The following is a 22,618-nucleotide window of genomic DNA, read 5'->3' as shown; positions in this document are numbered from 1 at the left end:
CACTGGCTCAACAATAAACACCACTGTCCCCACAACAACCCACAACAATGCACACGTTGAGAGCAATAGGGAGCACAGCACAACAACTAGAACAGACACCAGGCAGAACAACACAGACATAATAATACTCATCAACTCAAATAGAAGATACCTGAACAGTGAGCGACTATTCCCAGGCAAACACGTAACCATGATCTTCTGCCCCACAACACAGAGAGCCCTGGATATTCTAAACAAACCAGACTTCAGAAACCCTGGATACATCATCATCCACACAGATACCAATGACCTCTTGACCCAGCAGAGGCATCTTGTTGAGATCCTGACACGAGTAGCGCAGAGAGCAACACAACCATTCCCCAACACAAAGATAATTATGTCTACCCTACTACCAAGATGAGATATCCCAACTCGTACCATCCAGAACATCAACACAGAACTGGCAAAAAGATGCACCTCTCTCCCCCATATATACCTGGCTCAGCATGACGCCATTATACCCCAACATCTGTATGACCACGTTCACCTCAACCAGCAAGGCTTGCGCTACTTCGCAAAGAACTTGAAAGATATCACCTTGGAGAGAACAGCCAAATACTCCCTGCACTACAGGACACTGCACCATGGACCCAGACTACATAGAAATCATGAGACACAGAGATACCCACACAGACAGCAGTATTGGAACAACGACCCAGGATCACAGAACAGCATCACACCAACAACCTCCAGAACCAGACCAACTGCCAGCAATGAACTAAAGGAAATCCAGGCACTGCTCACTACCACGTGCACCAGACTGATATAAGTACACTGGCGACACACTTTATTCGAGCTCGGCTAGTCCCACGAATTCGGGTATACCCGGGTGTATTGAGGTTTGTGACTGTTTTCTGCCCGAGTGCATTGGGTTATTTTCCAGGCAGGGATTGAAGCATTTTATTCCCGCTGGCTGCAATACTGCACAGTATATATATATATACTGCATTACAATTCATGAATTTATGCCATCTGGTAGACACGCGAAGCATTGCAGCCTATTAAATCCTAATCATTATCATTTAACAGATCAGCCGCCCGTCAGCCAGGCATGAACCCAGGCTGGGAAGGCAAACGCAACGGGGCTTGTCAGAGGTGAGGAGCGGCGCATTCCAGGTATCTGCCAGGTACATACTGGGTATTTGCTCGAATAAAGTGTGTCGGTGCAGTATGTAAAAGTCTATCAACATCATTACCATAAACATGCATACACAACTATATGCAGAGAAAGAGAAGTACATAAATGCCAAGAACTAATGTACCCACAATTACAGTATCAACAAAGACAAGTAACCTAAAAAAAATGCAAATAAGCTCACTGGAAGGTATAAGATAATAATATATACTATATCCAAGATGAGATCTTTTAAAATTAGTAGCTGGAATATTCAGGGCTACACAAGATCCAGACTTAAGAAACAATTTGACAAACGTAGACATTTTTATCCTCCACGAAACATGGATCTAACAGGAGGAGATGTCTCACATACCTATGGGTTATAGGCAGCTCCTAGTACCAGCCCAAAAACACAAAGGTGTCAAACGAGGCCGCCATTCAGGAGGAATCATAATATGGTACAAGGATGAGCTGACGAAACAATATTGCTGAAATGAAGATATTATTGAAATGGACTGGCGGGGGGGTTGGGCTCTGAAGAAGGATTGAAAGCGATGTTCAGTTTCCATTTTGTAAAATCTGTTGTCTTCAGTTTTCATTTTGTGTGTAGGAATGTGTATCTGGTATTAGATGGGGGTTTCGCTCCTAAGTAGATTTACAACAGTGTCTGCAGTTAACGCCCACATTCCTAGTGATAGTGTGTACCAAGTATCTATTCAGAGTTGTTTTAAGCCAGTTCTAACCAGGTTTAATGAGCTGTAAGATGATTGGTTTAAGAGTTAAGGAGTGGTTAGTATAGTCTGCCTAGTAACACATTTTAGACAAAGGAACCAAAAAGGTATAAAAGTATGCTTGGATACTCCCTGGCAGAGAGAGTCTATTTGACCTTTGTGTATGATCATACTATGTATTAATAAGCTTCTCATTATCCAACGAACCCTTGTTTGTGAGTTTACAAACAACGACAGAGCTAAAAAGTCAAATAAACGCAATAAAAAGAGGAGATACCCACATGTGGCTACAAATAAAAGGCTCTATGTTCACCCATCAATACGACACATACCTATATGCAACATACATCCCCCTTCTGACTCCCCATACTACAAGCCAGACATCTTCGAGATCCTGCAGACAGAGTCAATCCACTTTCAGACCCAGGGCAAAGTGCTGATATGTGGAGACCTCAACGCCAGAACAGGCAGAGAACAGGACTACATATCTACAGATGGAAATAACCACATCTTTGGAAATTACAGTTGCTGTCATAGCTCTGTGACATGCCAAAGAACAAGCTACGACAGCGCAATAAACAAGAATGGTAAACAGCTCCTGAACCTGTGTTGCGGTCTGGGACTGTACATTATCAATGGACGAACAAGGGGAGACTCTTTAGGTAGATACACATACAGCTCTGTACTGGGCAGCAGTGTAGTGGATTACGCAATCACTGATATAGACCCAAAAGCCATCAGTGCTTTCATAGTTACACCAGCATCACCCCTATCAGACCACAATCAAACCCTGCTCTTTATTAAAAGACCAGACAAACTAAGCACAACACAAAAAACCTCTCCAACTTCATAGCCTGAAAGCCACCTACAAATGGACAAAGCCGAGCCTCGCGACATACACAGAAACAAATCAACAGCCCAGCAGTCGGAAACCTGCTCCAAAGCTTCCAGAACCCAAACTACGAGCAGAACAAACACGGAGTAAACCGTGCAGTAAGAAATCTCAACGAAATAGAAAGGAATGCAACACCCTTAGAAAAAGCCTACGAACAATATCAAACCAAAAACACAGAGACTCAAACAATATAGAACTACGAATAAGGTACCACCAACACCTGAAGCATTACAGGCACACCCTAAAAAAAGAAAAAACACAACCACATTGCTAAAAAATTAGAAAGAATTGAAGACGCATTGGGTGAGAATACTTTTTGGTAAACTAGGAAACATCTTGATACAAAACAGAATAAAAGATACCTGGCCATTCAGAATGGCAACATCTGGAAAAACTACTTTGAGGACCGTTACCAAGAAATTCCAATAATAATTTAAGATTTTAACTGGCTTTAAGTATCGGGAAAATTATAAAACAAAGTTATATGCAGTCCAAAAAATCAAAACATGCTCTATATATCTCTGCGATCCATAATGAACAGGTTGACAACATTGTGTGTCCGATTTTTCTTTTCTTAGACCCAGGTTGTCGCCCAAACTGCCAAGCTACAGAACAGCCTAATAATATTTATAATTTGAAAGTGTGACAACAAAATATTATGATGAAAGGGGAGCTGAATCTACTGCTATGCCTGTGTAATAATTATAACTTTGAATAGCACCATTACGAATGAAACTAACTGGATCACATGCTTTCTATAAGCTTATTAAATGCAGAAAATCAGTTCAGACAGTTTTACAGAATGAAATGAGTAAATTAGGTTTAGCCTCTAAACCAGTGGTTTTCAATGTTTTTTCCCCCTCGGGGCACCCCTAATCACAGTACAGTACTCAGTTGCTGAGCCACAACTACAACAGGGCAGTCAGACACAGGATGGAGACAGTCACAGGCGACAGAGGGGACAGAGAGTGTCGCAGGAGGCAGAGAGAGTCGCAGGAGGCAGAGAGAGTCGCAGGAGGCAGAGAGAGAGAGACACAGGAGGCAGAGAGAGAGAGACACAGGAGGCAGAGAGCGAGAGAGACACAGGAGGCAGAGAGCGAGAGAGACACAGGAGGCAGAGAGAGAGAGACACAGGAGGCAGAGAGAGACACAGGAGGCAGAGAGAGAGACACAGGAGGCAGAGAGAGAGAGACATAGGAGGCAGAGAGAGACACACAGGAGGCAGAGAGAGACTCACAGGAGGCAGACAGAAACATGGGGGGAGAGAGACTGGGGGGAGGGGGAGAGAGACTGGGGGGAGGGGGAGAGAGACTGGGGGAGGAGAGAGACTGGGGGAGGAGGAGAGACTGGGGGAGGGGGAGAGAGAGACTGGGGGAGGGGGAGAGAGAGACTGGGGGGGAGGGGGAGGGGGAGAGAGACTGGGGGGAGGGGAAGAGAGAGACTGGGGGGAGGGGGAGAGAGAGACTGGGGGAGGGGGAGAGACTGGGAGGGGGAAGAGACTGGGAGGAGGGGGGGGAAGCTAGACTGGGGGGGGAGAGACAGGGAGGAATGGGGGAAGAGAGACTGGGAGTAGGGGGTGGAAGAGAGACTGGGAGGAGGATGGTGGAAGAGAGACTGGGATTAGGGGGGGTGGAAGAGAGACTGGGAGTAGGGGGGTGGAAGAGAGACTGGGAGGAGGGGGGTGGAAGAGAGACTGGGAGGAGGGGGGTGGAAGAGAGACTGGGAGGAGGGGGTGGAAGAGAGACTGGAAGGAGGGGGGAAGAGAAACTGTGAGGAGGGGGAAGAGACTTGGAGGAGGGGGTAAGAGACTGGGAGGAGGGGGGAAGAGACTGGGGGGGAAAGAGACTGGGGGAGAGAGAGACTGGGGGAAGAGGGGGAGAGACTGAAGAAGAGGGGAGAGAAGGTGGAGGGGGAGAGAGAAAAAGACTGGAGGAAGGGGGAGAGAGAGACTGGGGGAAGGGGGAGACAGAGACTGGGGGAAGGGGGAGACAAAGACTGGGGGAAGGGGAGAGAGAGACTGGGGGAAGGGGGAGAGAGAGACTGGTGGAAGGGGGTCAGAGAAACTGGGGGGAGGGGGACAGAGAGACTGGGGGAGGGTGACAGAGAGACTGGGGGAGGGTTACAGAGAAACTGGGGGAGGGGGACAGAGACTGGAGGGGAGGGGGACAGAGAGACTCGGGGGGAGGGGGACAGAGAGACTCGGGGGGAGGGGGACAGAGAGACAGGGGGGAGGGGGACAGAGAGACAGGGGGGAGGGGGACAGAGACAGGGGGGAGGGGGACAAAGACTGGGGGGAGGGGGACAAAGACTGGGCGGAGGGGGACAAAGACTGGGGGGAGGGGAACAAAGACTGGGGGGGACGGGGCCAAAGACTGGGGGGAAGGGGACAAAGACTTGGGGGAGGGGGACAAAGACTGGGGGGGAGGGGGACAAAGACTGGGGGGGGAGGGGGACAAAGACTAGGGGGAGGGGGACAAAGACTGGGATGAGGGGGACAGAGACTGGGGGGAGTGGGAGAGAGACTGGGGGGAGGGGGACAGATAAAGACTGAGGGAGGGGGAGATACAGGGGGAGGGAATTATAGAGACTGGGGAGGGGAATAGAGAAAGACTGAGATGAGGAGGGCAGAGAGACTGAGATGAGGAGGGCAGAGAGACTGGGATAAGGAGGTATGAGAGACTGGGGGGACGGGGGAAGAGAAAGAGAGACTTGGGGGAGGAGGGGGAAGAGAGACTGGGGAAAGGGGGGGAGAGAAAGAGACATGGAAGGGGGGAGAGACCGAGACTGGGGAAGGGGTGGAAAGAAAGACTGGGGGAAGGGGGAGCGAGAGAAAGAGATTGGAGGAGGGGATAGATTGGGGGAAAGAGAGGGAGAGATAGACTGGGGGGAAGGGGAGAGAGAGACTCAATAATACAGTATAAATGGGGACGCTATTATAAAAATATCATTATAATATTTATGTTTAAGTGATGTAATTGGTTTTATAAATTTCTTTTATTGTGTCCCGGTTTTTACGTTTAAAAATCTGGTCACCCTAGACAGAAAGTCACAGGAGACACACACACACACACACACACACACACACACACACACACACACACACACACACACACACACACACACACACACACACACACACACACACACACACACACACACACAAAACAGGACACAACACAGTACATACACACCTCTCTCCTGCCCATGCAGTTGCTTCCTCCTGCACTTTGCCACACCCCCCAGCCTCCCGACACCACCCCCCGATTGGCTGCATAACCCAGCAGCAGCAATCAGGATGGAAAAAACTGCCTGGTCCCTAGCAACTGCCGTGCTTTCCCCCTGCTCTGGGAGGTCGGGGAGATCCCGCTGAACCTTTTTTATCCTCTCACGGAACCCCAGGGCAGGGCTGCGGAACCCCGGTTGGGAAACTGCTCTGAACACTACAAGCACAGTGTTCTATATCTGCCTGTGCTTTATTTGGTATAGATGGATGGAACCCTACGCAATATATTTTCTGCGGCCCTCTACAAGTGAATTGGATTGTGACCAAATTTCAGTTTAATCAGATCTGTTCGCTCAAAATCAAGAGCATTTAATATTTATAATAAAAACACTACAGACTGACCATGAACAAATCCATGTGGAAGTCCTGTGCAATTTAGTACTAATTATTAAGAAATTCCACCCTAAGATTGCAGTCTACCGATTATATTCCTATATTAATGTGATATCACTGTGCGAGGGATATTTATATATATTTGCTTCTATGAAGACATTCAGTTTGCTTTGTATAGTGCAACGTACATTGGTAAATGATACATTAATATGATTCATAAAAGTATATCAAATAACAGGGAATCACGGTCCACAACATTCGTCAAGCAACATACAAATAGTAACACCCAAACGTCAGGCCTTCTCCTCCCTGAAAATGAACAGCTTTAATACAAACCAATATTATGACTGCATACTAAAGATTTAACTTTATACTTGGAGAACAAATCTCTCAAAACAATGCTTACTGGATGTGCAGAATCAGAACTGTCAACTCAGTAGGTCTGCGCCTTAAGTAGTCATTAGACATCACCAGAATAGCTGGTATTGTGACGATAAATATGTTTGTTAGTTGTTCTGGGGCAGAGAGTTTTACTCTGTCTCTACTGATCCTCTGCACACATTGGGTACATTACTACTGTACCTTGTTCTGTAAGGAAGAGGAATGTAGAACTTATATAGGTGGCACTCAGCATTAATATAACGATCTCCATATACACTTTAAAAAAAAATGTTTTTGAAAGAGTGGAGAAAAGGGCAGAATTTCCCCACCTCACACTCAATCATCTCTAAAGGTTATTTCTAGTAAGATAAAATGGTATCTATTTATTTATGAGTGTCTCCCAGCTGCAAACCTAGGGCAAAATAAGAGCAAAAAACCCAAACAGTAGCAGATTTATCAAGGAATCCTGTTAAAAGGAATGAGAATTTGGCCATTTGGGGAAAATTTGAATTAAAAAAACTGCAGCGATGTATCAGCTTTGAAGCTAAGAGGCGTTGATAAATACACCCCAAATATACTGAACATTAATCCATTGAACAAGAAACATCTATACGAAGTACTTGTATAATACAAAATATCATGGTAGCTGAATTGCTGCAGCCCTCAAGTGATTCAGAATTGAAGTTCACTTTGTGTAGGTCACATTAAATATTGCTGCATTTATGTTCCCGGTCTAATCCTCCCATCATAAAGACAACGAGATTATTAGACCATCATTCTCAGTGACGCGTGTCTGTTTAAATAAACGCTGATGAAGCAAGAAAGACGAGACAAGAAGCTGCTGACAGGACAGCAGCTGTGGTAGGCGTGGAGTAGCCTGACTCAGGGCACCTCCATGCCCTACTTTATAGACCATCTCAGGCAAGACATTGCACGGGGAAAGATGGTGATGACATCACAGGACAATCATACCAACACACACGTTTGTAAGAGCGAAGGCACTTCTCTGGTTTCAGATACAAAACATACTCTCTTCCCTGGAACATCGCACTCTCCCCCTCAACCTTTACACATTTAAGGCTGCTCTGGAAACTCACTTCAAGGAAGCGGGTTCAACAAACATTTTCACTGTTCTTCCTTCTGCCTTTACCATGACACCTATTATTTCTCACCAAGAAAAACACATTCCCCATTTGTCAGCGCATCAACCTCTTTCTCTCTCGCTGTAACTTATGTTAACACTCCTCTTCGTTTTATATTGTAAGCTTCATAGAGCAGGACCATTCCAACCTAGTATACATCAATGTTGTAATTTTATTGTTGTTGGCTTCACACCCACAATGTATTGTGCTGCAGAATATGTGAGCATGTTGTTAACATACAGGAATAAAAGCTGTCAATGAAGACTTGACTTATTTTTCCGCACCTTCTCCTCCTCCCACTTTTCTCGCTCTCCATCCCCCCAACATTTCTCTCTCTTTCCCCCCATCTCCTTTCTCCCTCTCTCCCCACCACCTCCTTCATCCACCGCATCTTTCATTTAATACCTTATGATGTAATTAATTCTCTCCTCTGGCATTCTTGCCTTCTCCTCACATGTCAACTGACACACTCTTTCTTGCTTCCTCTGCTTTCTTTCTAAACGTTATAGCTAACTCTCCATATCTGCCACCAGGCTACGTGCATTATATTGTCACTGATGAGAGTACACCAGATACATACAGATATACAGGACACAATTGCTTAAACATATATATATATATATATATATATATATATATATATATATATATATATATATATATATATATACACATATATACAGTGGTTGACAAATCACCAAAAAATCTACTCGCCACACAAAAAAATCTACTCGCCACCTAGTACCAAACGTGTGCTGCTTGGGCCAATATTTACTCGCCCGGGGGTTAAACCCACTCGCCCGGGGCGAGCAAATGTATAGGTTTGTCGAACACTGCATATATACATATATATATATATATATATATATATATATATATATATATATATATATATATATATATATACATATACATACATACATACATACATACATATATATATTAGACAGATAGTAATCATAACAATAATAATAATTCCTGCTTAGTGTTGAGTTCCACTGTTGCATACTTTTTAGTAACCATGGAGTTAATCTACTGAAACGCTTACCTGTCTCTACATTTCTTCAGTGAGCTTAACCAGTATTCTGTGTTTAGGGCTGAGAGTAATTTGCTTTCTTGTTGCATAATTCCCTCCAGGCTGTGTCCATGAAAACAAATCCTGCCTGTGTTTTGCTCTTCCCAGTTAAACAAGAAGCTTGACGGGCCTTGCTTCCCAGCTTTAGGTACAGCTCCAGCCAGCTTGCTAAACTGCCTCTGCAGGTTAACTGCCATTTCTGTGTGGACACAAACAAAAGGCATCATTCATTAAAAAAAAAAGTGTGCTGATAATTGCAGATAACTGTCATCTATGCAAAACAAAAATACGGTTATCGGTGTATACTGGACGTTATTCAATAGAAGTGTGAAAACTTTCCAGCATGCTAAAAACAAAGAGATTCAATTGACAGTGCACACACACTGCTCTATTCATTTGTAACATACAGGTACAAATTAATAGTTTTATTTTTTTAGATTAAAAAAACACTGGTATGTATGTATACAAAGCTATGAAATCCCAGCAGTGTGCGAAGACGATAAGAGAATCGTGGATAAAGACCCTGGGATTTTGGCATTAACTGTAAAAAGGAATAGAGCAACTTTATACGGTTGCAAAATTGGGCCCAAAAGAACACAGCCACCGCATGTGGACTCCACATCCCTTCCAGCAAAGAGGGGAGGCATCATTGATGGCCATGGTGACATAATGGGGTAACGTACCAACTGAAAATAATCTGATAAGAATGATTGCAGGTGGCAGCGGATTTGGACTTTTTTTTATACTATCCCAAATATCATGCGTGTCTTATTTCTCAAACACTTCATTCAGTTTCTCCTTCCACATACTCATGGAGCTAGTCTTGGCAAAGTTGGAGGTTGGAGGAGAATTGAGTAAATGGAGATCATACTGTACCACTAAAGGTGCGTGAAGAATTTAGGACATGTTGAAAATAAGTTCTTCATCTGAGCCCATGGTGTCCAAGATGCAGTAAAAGTACACACCCCCAGCAATTTTGACATGGTTTATATATCTTTCCTCACAAAAATATTTAGCCAAGAATTTGAAAACAGTGCTCTTCGTGTTATTCCCATGCATTTACATCAACTTTAGATTTAGCATTTCCATTTCACATATAAACTAATTGTAATACAGGAAATTAATACTACATGCATTGTCCTGTGTCCCAGAGTACTCCGATACCAGATATTTATAGGTCAACATACGATTTTGGCTAGTACAGGCTCCACATTAGTAAGACTGCGCGAGGCTCTTCCCTGAATTTTTCAGGACTGAATGCAAATGGTGTTCGCCATTATTAGAGAGCAGACCTACCGTCTAGCCTAAAAATACTCCCATTAAACTATATATATTCTAAAGGTACGCACAAGAAATTCATAGACGGTTAAATAGTTTCCCCCCCAAAAAATTACTAACCGAAACCCTTCGTGGAAACCAAAATTATACCAACTTCTGATTTTGACATCCTCTGCAAGACCCCCCCCCCACAGCATAAGAACTACCCCCCAATCTATCTTCTGAAAGTACGCAGAGAGATCTTGCCTTCAAATACTTTCTGGGCAAGCTACCCATCTATCTGAACAAGCTCCTCACCCCTACCACATGCAGCACTTATCTGAGATCAGACTCCAAAAGACTGTTCATGGTCCCAAGGCTCAACAAAGTATCCGGCCGCCCCTCCTTCTCTTACCGTGCACCACAAAACTGGAAAAATCTACCGGAGACTCTTACATCCACCACCAGTTTAAGTTCTTTCAAAACTAAGCCTTTCTCACATTTTTATCTGGTCTGTAACTGTTACATAAGTCTATAATATATATTTTCTTCAACTGTGCATGCAATGTTTTGTACAGTATATACAGTAATGCATACCCTGTTCATTTATGTAACTGTATTTGTAACCATGTATTATTTGTCTTAACTCTATGCCCAGGACATACTTGAAAACGAGAGGTAACTCTCAATGTATTACTTCCTGGTAAAATATTTTATAAATAAATGGATCATTTGTCTTTCCACGCAGGAATCACCTTTTAACTGCCAAGTGTTGTTGTTACCCAAGGGGTATTTCTTTTTCATATTTTTTGCAATAAAAAGTTTAAACTGTAATTTCTGTGTTGTGGTGTACCCGACAAAACCATGCAGCACGTCACAGGGTGGATTTTTTTTTTAGATGGGTGTAGGTTCCATGTGCATATTTTATCATGCAACTTCAACAATTGAATTAGTATGCAAAATTCAAGGAATCCTTTTTCAAACTTGCCAATGTAGTATGTAATATAGCTAGCTATCCAAAGTTTGGATGACTCATCACTGGAAACATAGCGGAGCTCAGCGCCAGCACCAGAGACTCCACATTGAGAAGTGCAGACGCCTGCCATAAGGATCTGCTCCCCACCAGACACCAACGATGCCCACCTCACCATACCAAAATGTAGGGAACTGGGGAGGGGCATAGTAAGGGTTTTAATATAGCAGTGGCGAGTCTCTCCTCCCCCCTGGCCACTAATGAGGTCGTATTCCCCCCAAGCCACAGAGCAGAGACTGAAGTTGAAGGTGGGAAGCAGGGATTGTATGTGTAAATGCATTTGTATTTTTAAAATTTACATTAAAAAAAATTCAAATCACTTTAAAAAAGGTGCAATCCAAGCAATTTACTACGTTTAAAAAAAATAAATCTGTTTTTAAATTCAACTCTTAATGCAATTTTTTTATGAGTTTTAATATACTGAGCATCCTTTCATTTCTATAGCAGGCTTTAGCCCACCTCCCAAGCAGTGCAGGATCTTCTTAAGACTTTCCTGCTTGTGATAATTTGTTGCAAATGTTCCCAGCAGTTTGAGCTGCAAACTGTAACAATAGATAATGTTACCGTAGTAATATAAGAATACATTGTAGCTGCCGAGTTACACTGCCTGAAGGGTTGATTTGAAACTGAAAAGCAGCCATTACGTGAACCCGGGAAAGCAGGATCTCTACTAATTTATCACGGGAGAACAAATTGATCAGCACCCTAGGTAGTTTATAGCAAGGACCGCCTCTTTAAGCGATCCGATTTATTTCTGCTGATCAGCACGAAGTGCAGACGAGCCGATGCAGCCTAAAAGAGGTAGAATTAAAGCCTCCCCAGCAGCTGCAGGGCCGGGAGCCAATGAGGACAGGTAATAAGGACCATGCAGGTGCCAGACCTTACCCATGGAGACTGTGATGGCAGATACAATAGATTTGTTAAAAAAAAGGTTGGACATCTTTTTAGATGGGAAAGGTATACAGGGATATACCAAATAAGTAAACATGGGAAGGATGTTGATCCAGGGATTAATCCGATTGCCAATTCTTGGAGTCAGGAAGGAATGAATTTTTCCCCTTAATGGGGTTTTTTGCTTGCCTTCCTCTGGATCAATAAGTAAGTATAGATATAGGATAAAGTATCTGTTGTCTAAATTTAGCATAGGTTGAACTTGATGGACGGAAGTCTTTTTTCCACCTCATCTACTATGTAACTATGTTTAGAAATGTCATTAGGGCAGTGCATGGGTTAAAAAGCCCCTTGACACCAGCATATTCTCAATACGCACATAACAAAATAAAAGAAATGTGCGCACATTTCTTTAAAAATTCACAGAGCGTTTCACAAAGTGAACAGGGACAGATCCGTACATCTCTGGTAACCGTGTTTGCAACAGACCAACGTTTCTGCATCAACTACTCACGTTTCTTTTTAACAGCCACAGCTTTGACCTTCTCTGAATAATACATTGCTTTTTCACTGTTCCACATGTACCTAATTTCAGAAAAAAATGCAGATTAATTATCATGGCCTATTTAAAGCTGCAGTTCAGTCTTTTTTTTTTAAATTTATTTTTTTAATTCAATAGTTTCATGTGGACAATCTCTAATTACCTAAAGAACTGTATAGCTGCAGTCAATTCGTTTTCCATGTATTGATCGGCGAAATTTGGCAAAATCTTTAGAGAAGGGATATGTTTTTCCTCTGCTTCTGTCACTCAGTGGAAGCTCATGAATATTCATGAGCACTCCTGCACTGACATGTGCAAGAGGGAGGGCAGGGCTGACAAAGGGGTGTGCGAGGGCTTGTGACAGGACATGAAGGGGCAGTGCCTAAGTAAATGGTTGTTAAAATAGAATACAAGAAAATTGGTCTTTCAAAGTTGTTTTTTTAAAAACAGAAAATCCTAAAGTATTTTTTCTTACTACAGAACTGATTTATTAAAAAAAAACACACATGCAGGATATTGACTGAACTGCAGCTTTAAATAGAACAAACGTGTTTTAAATAGTAGTCAGAATTAAAGAGCAACCCTATTTTACTGCTTAAAATGAAGCACTGTATAATAGCTTTGATAACTTTTATTTCCCCTTTGTTGGCAAAAGAAGCACAAAATGCCTTATACAGTATATCGTTACGTAAAAGCAAATTTATATAAGTGTAAAAAATCTATGACGAAATCTCAGCACTTCAGTGAAAATCTATCACATATATTCAAACATAACAAAAATATATCATGATGAAAAACATCATAATCATAAAAGGAACATGAAAATTACAACAAAATGCTATAGCCATAACTCTGTCTGATGGTAACAACATAACATAGGGTCGCCATGCTCCCAATATATATATACGGGATTGGCCCTTTATCCTAGATCTCATGTAGGGACACTGAATTGTCCCATATTTTTCGGAGGAGGCCAATTGGCGGCAGAATGGCCAATGGAGGGGAATGGCGCCTGCAGCAGAGAGCTCTGGTGGTCAGAGCTTGCCCCAGCGGTCTGACCTGGAAGTCAATTACAATTTCCAGTGCCTGCTCCAGTTCCACGGGTAAGAGCTTTTAGCTTGGTAGAAGGTGGACTGAGCAATGAATGAGGAGGGGTGCGGAGAGACGGAGGGGGGAGGGGGGGGCTGGAAGATGAATGAGGACGGGTGCTGTGGGGGGCTGAAAGATGAATGAGGACGGGTGCTGTTGGGGGCTGAAAGATGAATGAGGACGGGTGCTGAGAGACAGAGGGAGGAAAGGGGGCTGAAACAGGGGGGGGGCTGAGAGATGGAGGAGGGGGCTGAGAGACGGAGGGGGGGCTGAGAGACGGGGGGGGCTGAGAGACGGAGGGGGGGCTGAGAGACGGAGGGGGGGGGCTGAGAGACGGAGGGGGGGCTGAGAGACGGGGGGGGCTGAGAGACGGAGCGAGGTGGGTGCTAAGAGATAGAGGAAGGAGGGAGGCTGAGACATGGAGGGATGAGGGGGGCCGAGTAATGAAGGGATGGGGGACAAAATGGATGAAACGGGGTGTGTGGGGGAGATAGTGCTTCCCTGTTCCTTCTACTATGGTAATGCAGGGGAGTGACAAAGCTCGCAAGGAGAGAGGTTGTTGCGGGTCAGAGGTTGAGCAGTGTGGCATGACTTAGAGAGGGAACAGTCACATCTCCGAGAGTCGTTGCCGCCAGGTCAGGAGCAATTTTGAAGGTGTCATATCGGATTTTGGTGCCCCGAGAGAGACTTGTGAAACAATAATTACCCTTTTCTCTGCCATGAGGTAAAATAGTAATTAGGGGCAATTAATGAGGTAAAATAGTAAAGAGGGGCAATTACAGCGATAAAATAGATACGAGGGGCAATTAGCAAGGTAAAATAGCAATGAGAGGCAAGTACTGAGAGAAAATAGATCTGAAGGGCAATTAGTGAGATTAGAGATATGAGGGGGCAATAGCCGAGGTAAAAAAGATACAATTACAGAGTACAGCGCCGTAGGACCCCCCGTTGGCAATTCTGTAAAAGGTTCAATATGAACAATGGGATGGTGGAGGGAAGAATTGATGCTTCAAACAGCCTTTAATTTGCTGTTGTATTAAAACATGCTTCAGCAGGAAGACAGACAGACAATGGGCAAAGGCAACACAGCTTGCGCTCAGAGAGTACCTGGCATGTTCCTCATCCATCTTCTGCTGAGCCTCATCAATGCACAGCTTCATGGTTTTGTACCACTTTTCGAAATCAAACCATGTGTTCTCTGGGGAAAAATAAACAAAATAATATTAACAAATATTACATACAGTACACACTATACAGCAGGAATGGGGTGGGCAACTCCAGTCCTCGAGCACCACCAACAGGTCAGGTTTTAAGGATATTCCTGCTTCAGCACAGGTGGCTCAATCAGCGTGTGAGAGATCATATTCATTACTTTTGGAAATTCACTTCTACAACTTAGATGTGGTCTATTGTATTCCATCCACTGGGAAATCCAGCTTGTTCTCTGGGCTGTGCAAATTGCAGGGTCTGGTGCAGTCCCTTACCGGGTATATTCATAGGAATCTTGCCAAGGATTGGAAATAGACTGATTGGTATGTAGTTCGTGAGGTCTTTTTTTTAAATCTCAGTCTCACATTTTAATCTGGTCTGTAACTGTTACATACGTCTATAACAAATATTATCTGGTACTGTGCATGCAATGACTTGTATATTATGTATAACCATGCTCACTTAATTTAACTATGTGTTATCATAACTCTATGCCCAGGACACACTTGAAAAGAGAGGTAGCTCTCAATGTATTACTTCCTGGTAAAACATTTTATAAATAAAATAAATCTCCTTTCGTAAGGATGAGGATAACTATGGTATTGCTCCATTGTTCTGGAATTTTCCAGTTTTTTAAGCAGCATGTAAAAGTTTTGCAAGGATTTTCTCTACTTCTTCCCCATCTTCTTTCAAGATTTCATTTGTAATTCCATCTTCACCCAGGAGCCTCCCCAATTCTTCATGGATTTGATTGCCTTTGCCACTTCTTCTGGAAGGATGTGCATTATTCGAGGTTTCTTCACGCTCTCTCTCTCCCTGCTTGACTATGTAGTGTTATCAGTGTTCTTGTGAAATTTCTTTTAGAAGTACTAAACTCTGTTTATGATCCGTGCAGTCTTTTATTATTGATCCATGGACTTGTTTGAGTGCCATGATTTGCTTCTTCCCAATCATAAGTCTTAACTTTTATTTTTGATAATCGTCTTCACTGTATTGCAGGTACATTTTATGACATCTTCAGTTATGCGCTCGCGGATTGTCTTGCTTACATTTTCGTTATTGCGTCTTGGAATTGGTTAATTTATGCTCGTTTCCTCAGTAACTGCTTTGTCTCATCTGATATTTTCTAATTCTATTTTTTTTGTTGGCGACTAATACACACACACACACACACACACACACACACACACACACTCCACTGAAACAGCCCTCACTAAAATAACGAATGACCTACATGCTGCCAGAGACAAAGGTCAATTCACTCTGCTCATATTACTTTACCTCTCTGCAGCATTTGATACTGTGGACCACCCTCTTCTCCTTCACATTCTTCATACTCTTGGTATCCGTAACAAAGCTCTATCCTGGATCTCCTCTTACCTCTCCCATCATACTTTCAGTGTCTCTTTTGCCAACGCAACCTCCTCCGTCGATCTCTCTGTGGGTGTACCCCAGGGCTCTATCCAAGGACCTCTTCTCTTTTCACTTTACTCACTCTCTCTAGGTGACCTTATTACAGCTCTTGTTTCAAATATCACCTCTATGCTGATGAGACACAAATGTACTTTTCTACCCCTGACCTTACACCTGCTGTACAGACCAAAGTTTCTGATTGTCTCTCCACTATCATCCTGGATGGCCCTCCGCCGACTTAAATTTTACATTACAAATGGAGCTCCTCATATTTCATCTCAAATCTGGCCCTACTACCTCCTTCTATATTACTGTTGGAAGCACTATCATACACCCAGTAGCACAAGTACGCTGTCTAAGGGTCACACTCGACTTCTCTCTCACATTCAAAAACCCATTGTTATTTCCTCCGCAATATAACAAAGACACGTCCTTTCCTCTATTGCTTGACTGCTAAAACTCTGACTCAGGCGCTGATTCTCTCTCGTCTCGACTACTGTAACCTCCTGCTGTCTGGCTTTCCTTCCTCTCACCTTTCTCCCCTTCAATCTATCCTAAACGCTGCTGCCAGAATCACTCTACTATTTCCTAAATATGTCTCAGCATCATCCCTGCTGAAATCCTTCTTCTGGCTTCCTATCAAATCCCGGATCAAACACAATTCTTCTCCTCACTTTTAAAGCTTTACACTCTTCTGCTCCTCCTTACATCTCAGTCCTAATTTCTCGCTAAACGCCATCACGGCTCTTACGTTCTGCTCAAGGATGTCTTCTCTCCACCCCTTTTGTGTCTAAAGTCCTCTCCCGCATTAAACCTTTCTCACCGACTGCCCCGCACCTCTGAAATGCCTTTCCCTTCAATATCCGACTAGCCCATTCTCTATCCATCTTTAAGACCCATCTTAAAACACACCTCCTTAACGAAGCATATGAGTAGCTCTGTGGCTGATACTTTACACCTCATACATAAACCTTGGCCCCTTGCAGACACACATACACAAACACAATATACACACAGTACACACATTTTATATGGGATCACGGAAAGTAAACTCTGAAAGTGAAGTAAAACCTGAAAGCTATAATAATAAATTAAAATACATATTTACTAAGCAGTTCAAGGGAATGGTCCAGAATGCACCCTTTGGCTTAGTAAATATGTCCCATCAGAGAGAATAAATTACCATGAGGCTTTCAGACAGCGAGTTAAGCTAATATGTATACCATAGGAAGAATAAAATCATTAAAATAACTTTATTGCAAATACAGTATAAACCAATGTAAATTTACTGAAAACGTCATCCAACCGGATAAGTTCTGAAAATGTTACTGAAATGTAGTGAAATTGGCAAATTTCACCAGTGAATCCATGTTCAAGCAATGGCTCCCTCACGCAAAAATATTTCAAGCTTAGAAATCAAGTTTAGCAAATACTGGGCAAACTGCTTGCAAAACTGTAAAAAGCAAAATCTTAATGAAAAAAAGGGCAAATTGCACCTGGTTTGGAGCATTGGGGTAAAATGTTTGCATCTCTCAGTCTAATCATTAGGCTGCTCCTACAATAAATTAATAATCACGCCGTTTCTGACAAACTACACCGTGGTAGTTAACTTTTTAGAGGAGAGGTTACGGAATTTTAACCAATTTGTTAACAAGTGGTTTCAGAAAACAACCAAACTGCTCTAGAGATCAGTATGCAAAATGGGAGGTCAAATGCATCCTGCTCATATAGGTACTTAGAAAAAAAACAAACATTATAAAGATTCTCCGACAGCTGGGACATTTGCATGAGTAGACGAGCAGCTAGTAGTTCCTTTTTTACTGAAAAAGTAGTAGGAATATACTGTAGTAGGTGTCACTCAGAGATCATGGAACAGCCTTCCAAAGGAAATGTAAGGGCCCATCCAGTTGATGAATGAAAAATAGCTTGGGACAGAAACCAAGGAGCCGTACGGGTCTAGAATGCAGCAGAAAAAGGACCGTTGATTCTCGCCCAGGCTAGAATATTGTAATAATAGGCAGACCATAATGGCAAAATGCCCTTTATCTGCCATCAATTTCAATGTCGCAATTGCAAATAATAAAAAAAAAAATTAGAGGGATGAAAATACCAGCAAAACATACAAACTGTTTCAAAATCACATTCGAATGAAGCAAAAATAAAAAGTGTAGCACACTAAAGTAGTGGTTAAGCGGTGAGTATTTATTCATGGATGAATACTCACCACGTGACCACTATTTTAGAGTGCCACTCTTTTTGCTTCACTTCTATGGAATTTCTCCATTGATTTCCAGCCCCCCCGCAAGTATCTTTCATTTTGAGTGAAACTATACCAATATATCTTTCAAAATCTCATTAAACAGATCTATTCCCTGCATGGTGTGTACCACCCATCGCTTATAAAACAAAAGAGAAGAGGGAAAGAACATAGAGTAGTATGCACTGACTGATTTGAACCTTTAAAATGGTAAGATATGCACTCACAGTTATTCAGACAAATGAATGCCTTTTTCCACACTGGGATCAGGAACCCTGCTTGATATTTTAATCCTCACTGGACGTCTTAAACTGTTAGTAAATCCTCCATATACTCCGAACATGTCAATCACAGGATCCCCTCTGGTTAGTATTAAAACAGACGTCCTCAGCCTTGAGATTGGATTTCATAAACCGTGGACATAACCACAGAATTGTAGACCAGCAAATCCACAAAGCCACCAGAATACCAAGAAGTGATCTCCTTGAATACAGACAGAAAGAAACAAGCGACAGGGTACCTTTGGTGGTCACATATAACCCACACCTAGAGCCCTACGCAAGATCGCCAGGGAACTACAACCCATTCTCCAGGAAGATACAAGACTGCAACAGGTCTTCCCTGTAACACTCTTATTATCATACAGACAACCTCATAATGTCAAGAAAATGATGGTGAGGAGTAAAGTATTCAACAGTACAACTGAATGCGGGACAAGACCATGCCAGGACATAAGATGCAAAACCTGCACAATGCTCCACACAGCGGGCACAATACAAACACCACACAGGAATCTGGAGTACAAAATCAGAGGAGGGTTCACCTGTTCCTCCAGCAATATGGTGTACCTCATCATGTGCATGAAATTGGTGAGACAGGACATGGGCTAAACAAGAGAATGAATCTGCATCGCCACAGCATCACACGCGGAACAAGAGACAGTCCTGTCGGCGAACATTTCTCTGACACTGGCCATAAGATGAACTATCTGAAGGTGGCCATACTCAAAGGTAATCTTAGAACACCGAAAGAGAGACGGTTGCATGAATACAAATGTATGCAACTGTTTGGGACACTTAGCGGTGGCCTAAACCGATAAATGATTGATAAAGCCAATTGTTGGAGAAACAGGTCAGTGTAATCGTCTTTTTTGGCACATTAAATTGTTTTTATTCTCTCCCTTTTGCTCTTTTGAATTTTGTGGTGCAGCGTTTTTTATGTCTTGTTTTTTCCATTAGTATCTCCCCTAAACGTTTTTGCACACAGAGGCTTCCAGAGGATTCCAACTTCAAGGATATTTTACCCTGCAAGTGAAGAATGACCTTGCAAACTGAAGTTAAGAAAACTCCTATGGTTGTGCTACTCACTAGGGAGTGACAAAGAACCTTTATTCAATCAACAGTGAGTATTACTCCAATTATTGCTGGACTTATATTCTGTACCAAAGAAACATGTGTTTGAATATATATATATATATATATATATATATATATATATATATATATATATACAGGCATACCCCGGTTTAAGGACACTCACTTTAAGTACACTCGCAAGTAAGGACATAGCGCCCAATAGGCAAACGCCAGCTCGCGCATGCGCCTGTCAGCACGTCTTGAACTGCAATACCGTCTCCCTACCTGTACCGAAGCTGTGCGCAAGCGGGGAGACTATAGAGCCGGTTACAAATGCCTTATTTACATCAGTTATGCACGTATATGAAGATTGCAGTATAGTACATGCATCGATAAGTGGAAAAAAGGTAGTGCTTCACTTTAAGTACATTTTCGCTTTACATACATGCTCCGGTCCCATTGCGTACGTTAATGCGGGGTATGTCTGTATATATATATACAAACACATAGACATCACACCTTTGGTGTATATATATATATATATATATATATATATATATATATATATATATATATATATATATATATATAGTCATTTGACCGCAGTTCAATGGTAATTCCTCCAAGAGTACACTTATTCAGTGAAATCTTGCATAAGGGTTTTCCTCAGCCTCTGTTTCTTATTGGATTACTAGCTGAGAGACCCGGCGTTGCCCGGGATGTAAATGCGTAATAGGTAGTATTATTTATAAATGGTGGAACAATAGGTGAGTATTTGTTGTAAAGGTTGGATAATAATATTGAAAAGAAAGATGGAATAAAATGTAATACGATGTTGTATAAAAATGGTTTATTGTAACCACACCACAGTACAATGTATATTTTGGTGACATAAGTGATGTGAAAATGTGAGGCGTGTGTCCTGCTAGGGTGTGAGCGTGTGTGAGGCGGCGGGTGGGTGTTCAGTACGGGTGGCGCGTGGGTAGTGAGTGCTGGCTGTGGGTCGGGGTCCTGCTAGGGTGTGAGGCGGCGGGTGTGTGTTCAGTACGGGTGGCGCGTGGGTAGTGAGTGCTGGCTGTGGGTCAGGGTCCTGCTAGGGTGTGAGGCGGCGGGTGTGTGGCGAGTGCAGGTGACAGCTGGTCAGTGATATTGTTGCGTAGGGGCAGGAGGCGGCAGGTGTGTGTCGAGTGTGTGGGGTGGGTGAGAGGCGGCGGGTGTGTGTCGAGTGTGGCAGGTCTGTTTAGTGCGTGCGGCGGGTGTGTGGCGCGGGGATGTGAGCGGTGGGCGGGTGAAAGGCAGAAGTGCGGGTGGGCGAAAGGCAGAGGCGGGAGGGCGGACGAAAGGCGTTGAAGGAGGGGAGGTGAGGTCGGAGGGGTGGTGGGGGGTGGTGAGGGGAGGTGAAGGGGGGCGGAGGGGAGGTCGGAGGGGAGGTGAGGATGGGTGGTGGGGGATGGTGAGGGGAGGTGAAGGGGGGGCGGAGGGGAGGTGAAGGGGGGGGCGGAGGGGAGGTGAAGGAGGGGTGAGGGGAGGTGAAGGGGGAGAGGTGAAGGGAGGTGGAGGGGGTTGCCGGGAGGTGAAGGGAGGGGGGGGTGACGGGAGATGGGGGGGGGGGGTGACAGGAGGTGAAGGGAGGGGGGGGGTGACAGGAGGGGGGTGACAGGAGGCGAATTGGGGGGTGGTGACAGGAGGTGAAGGGGGTGTGAAGGGAGGAAGGGAAGGGGGAGGTGGAGGAGAGGAAGGGGGAAGAGGGAGGTGGGGGAGATGGGGAAGGGGGGAGGTGGGGGAGATGGGGAAGGGGGGAGGTGGGGGAAAGGGTGAAGGGGGGAGGTGGGGGAAAGGGTGAAGGGGGGGAGGGGTGAAGGGGGAAAAGGTGGGGGAGGGGAAAAGGGGGGAAAGGTGGGGGAGGAGGGAAAGGGGGGAAAGAGGGGTGGAGGGGGGAAGGAGGGGAAGAAGGGAGAGGGGGGATGGGGAAAGGGGGGAGGTGGAGGAGGGGAGAAGGGTAAGGGGGGAGGTGAGGAGGGTAAGGGGGGAGGTGAGGAGGGTAAGGGGGGAGGTGAGGAGGGGAAGGGGGGAGGTGGAGGAGGGGAAGGGGGGAGGAGGGGAAGGGGGGAGGTGGAGGAGGGGAAGGGGGGAGGTGGAGGAGGGGGGAGGTGGAGGAGGGGAACGGGGGAGATGGAGGAGGGGAAGGGGGGAGATGGAGGAGGGGAAGGGGGGAGGTGGTGGGAAGTGGTGGGAAGGGGGGAGGTGGTGGGAAGGGGGGAGGTGGTGGGAAGGGGGGGGAGGTGGTGGGAAGGGGGGGAGGTGGTGGGAAGGGGGGGGAGGTGGTGGGAAGGGGGTGGGAAGGTGGGAAGGGGGGGGCGGTGGAAAGGGGGGGAGGTGGTGGGAAGGGGGGTAGGTGGTGGGAAGGGGGGGGAAGGGGGAGGTAAGGGTGAAGGGGCGGAGGGGTGAAGGGGGAAAGGGGGTAAAGGTGGGGGGGGGGAAAGGTGGGGGAAAAGAGGGGGGAAGGGGGGAAAGAGGGGTGGAGGGGGGGATGGGGAAAGGGGGGAGGTGGAGGAGGGGAAGTGGGGAGGTGAGGAG

General features: G+C 44.5%; 1 protein-coding gene across 1 annotated transcript in view; it reads right to left on the bottom strand.

Annotated features, from left to right (window-relative positions):
• Positions 1–22,618, bottom strand: part of TAF1B (TATA-box binding protein associated factor, RNA polymerase I subunit B) — a 133,080-nt gene that overhangs the window by 32,691 nt on the left and 77,771 nt on the right. The window contains exons 13-15 of the mRNA XM_075598345.1: positions 14,915–15,005; positions 12,692–12,762; positions 8,970–9,195 (exon numbers count right to left, since the gene is read on the bottom strand). Of these exons, the coding sequence (XP_075454460.1) occupies positions 8,970–9,195; positions 12,692–12,762; positions 14,915–15,005 (388 nt within the window). The remainder of the gene's footprint in view (positions 1–8,969; positions 9,196–12,691; positions 12,763–14,914; positions 15,006–22,618) is intronic.

Source organism: Ascaphus truei, chromosome 4 (genome assembly GCF_040206685.1).
Source record: "Ascaphus truei isolate aAscTru1 chromosome 4, aAscTru1.hap1, whole genome shotgun sequence".
NCBI lineage: Eukaryota > Metazoa > Chordata > Amphibia > Anura > Ascaphidae > Ascaphus > Ascaphus truei.
Note: the sequence above shows the minus strand (reverse complement) of the source record. Positions and strands in the feature narration are given on the sequence as shown.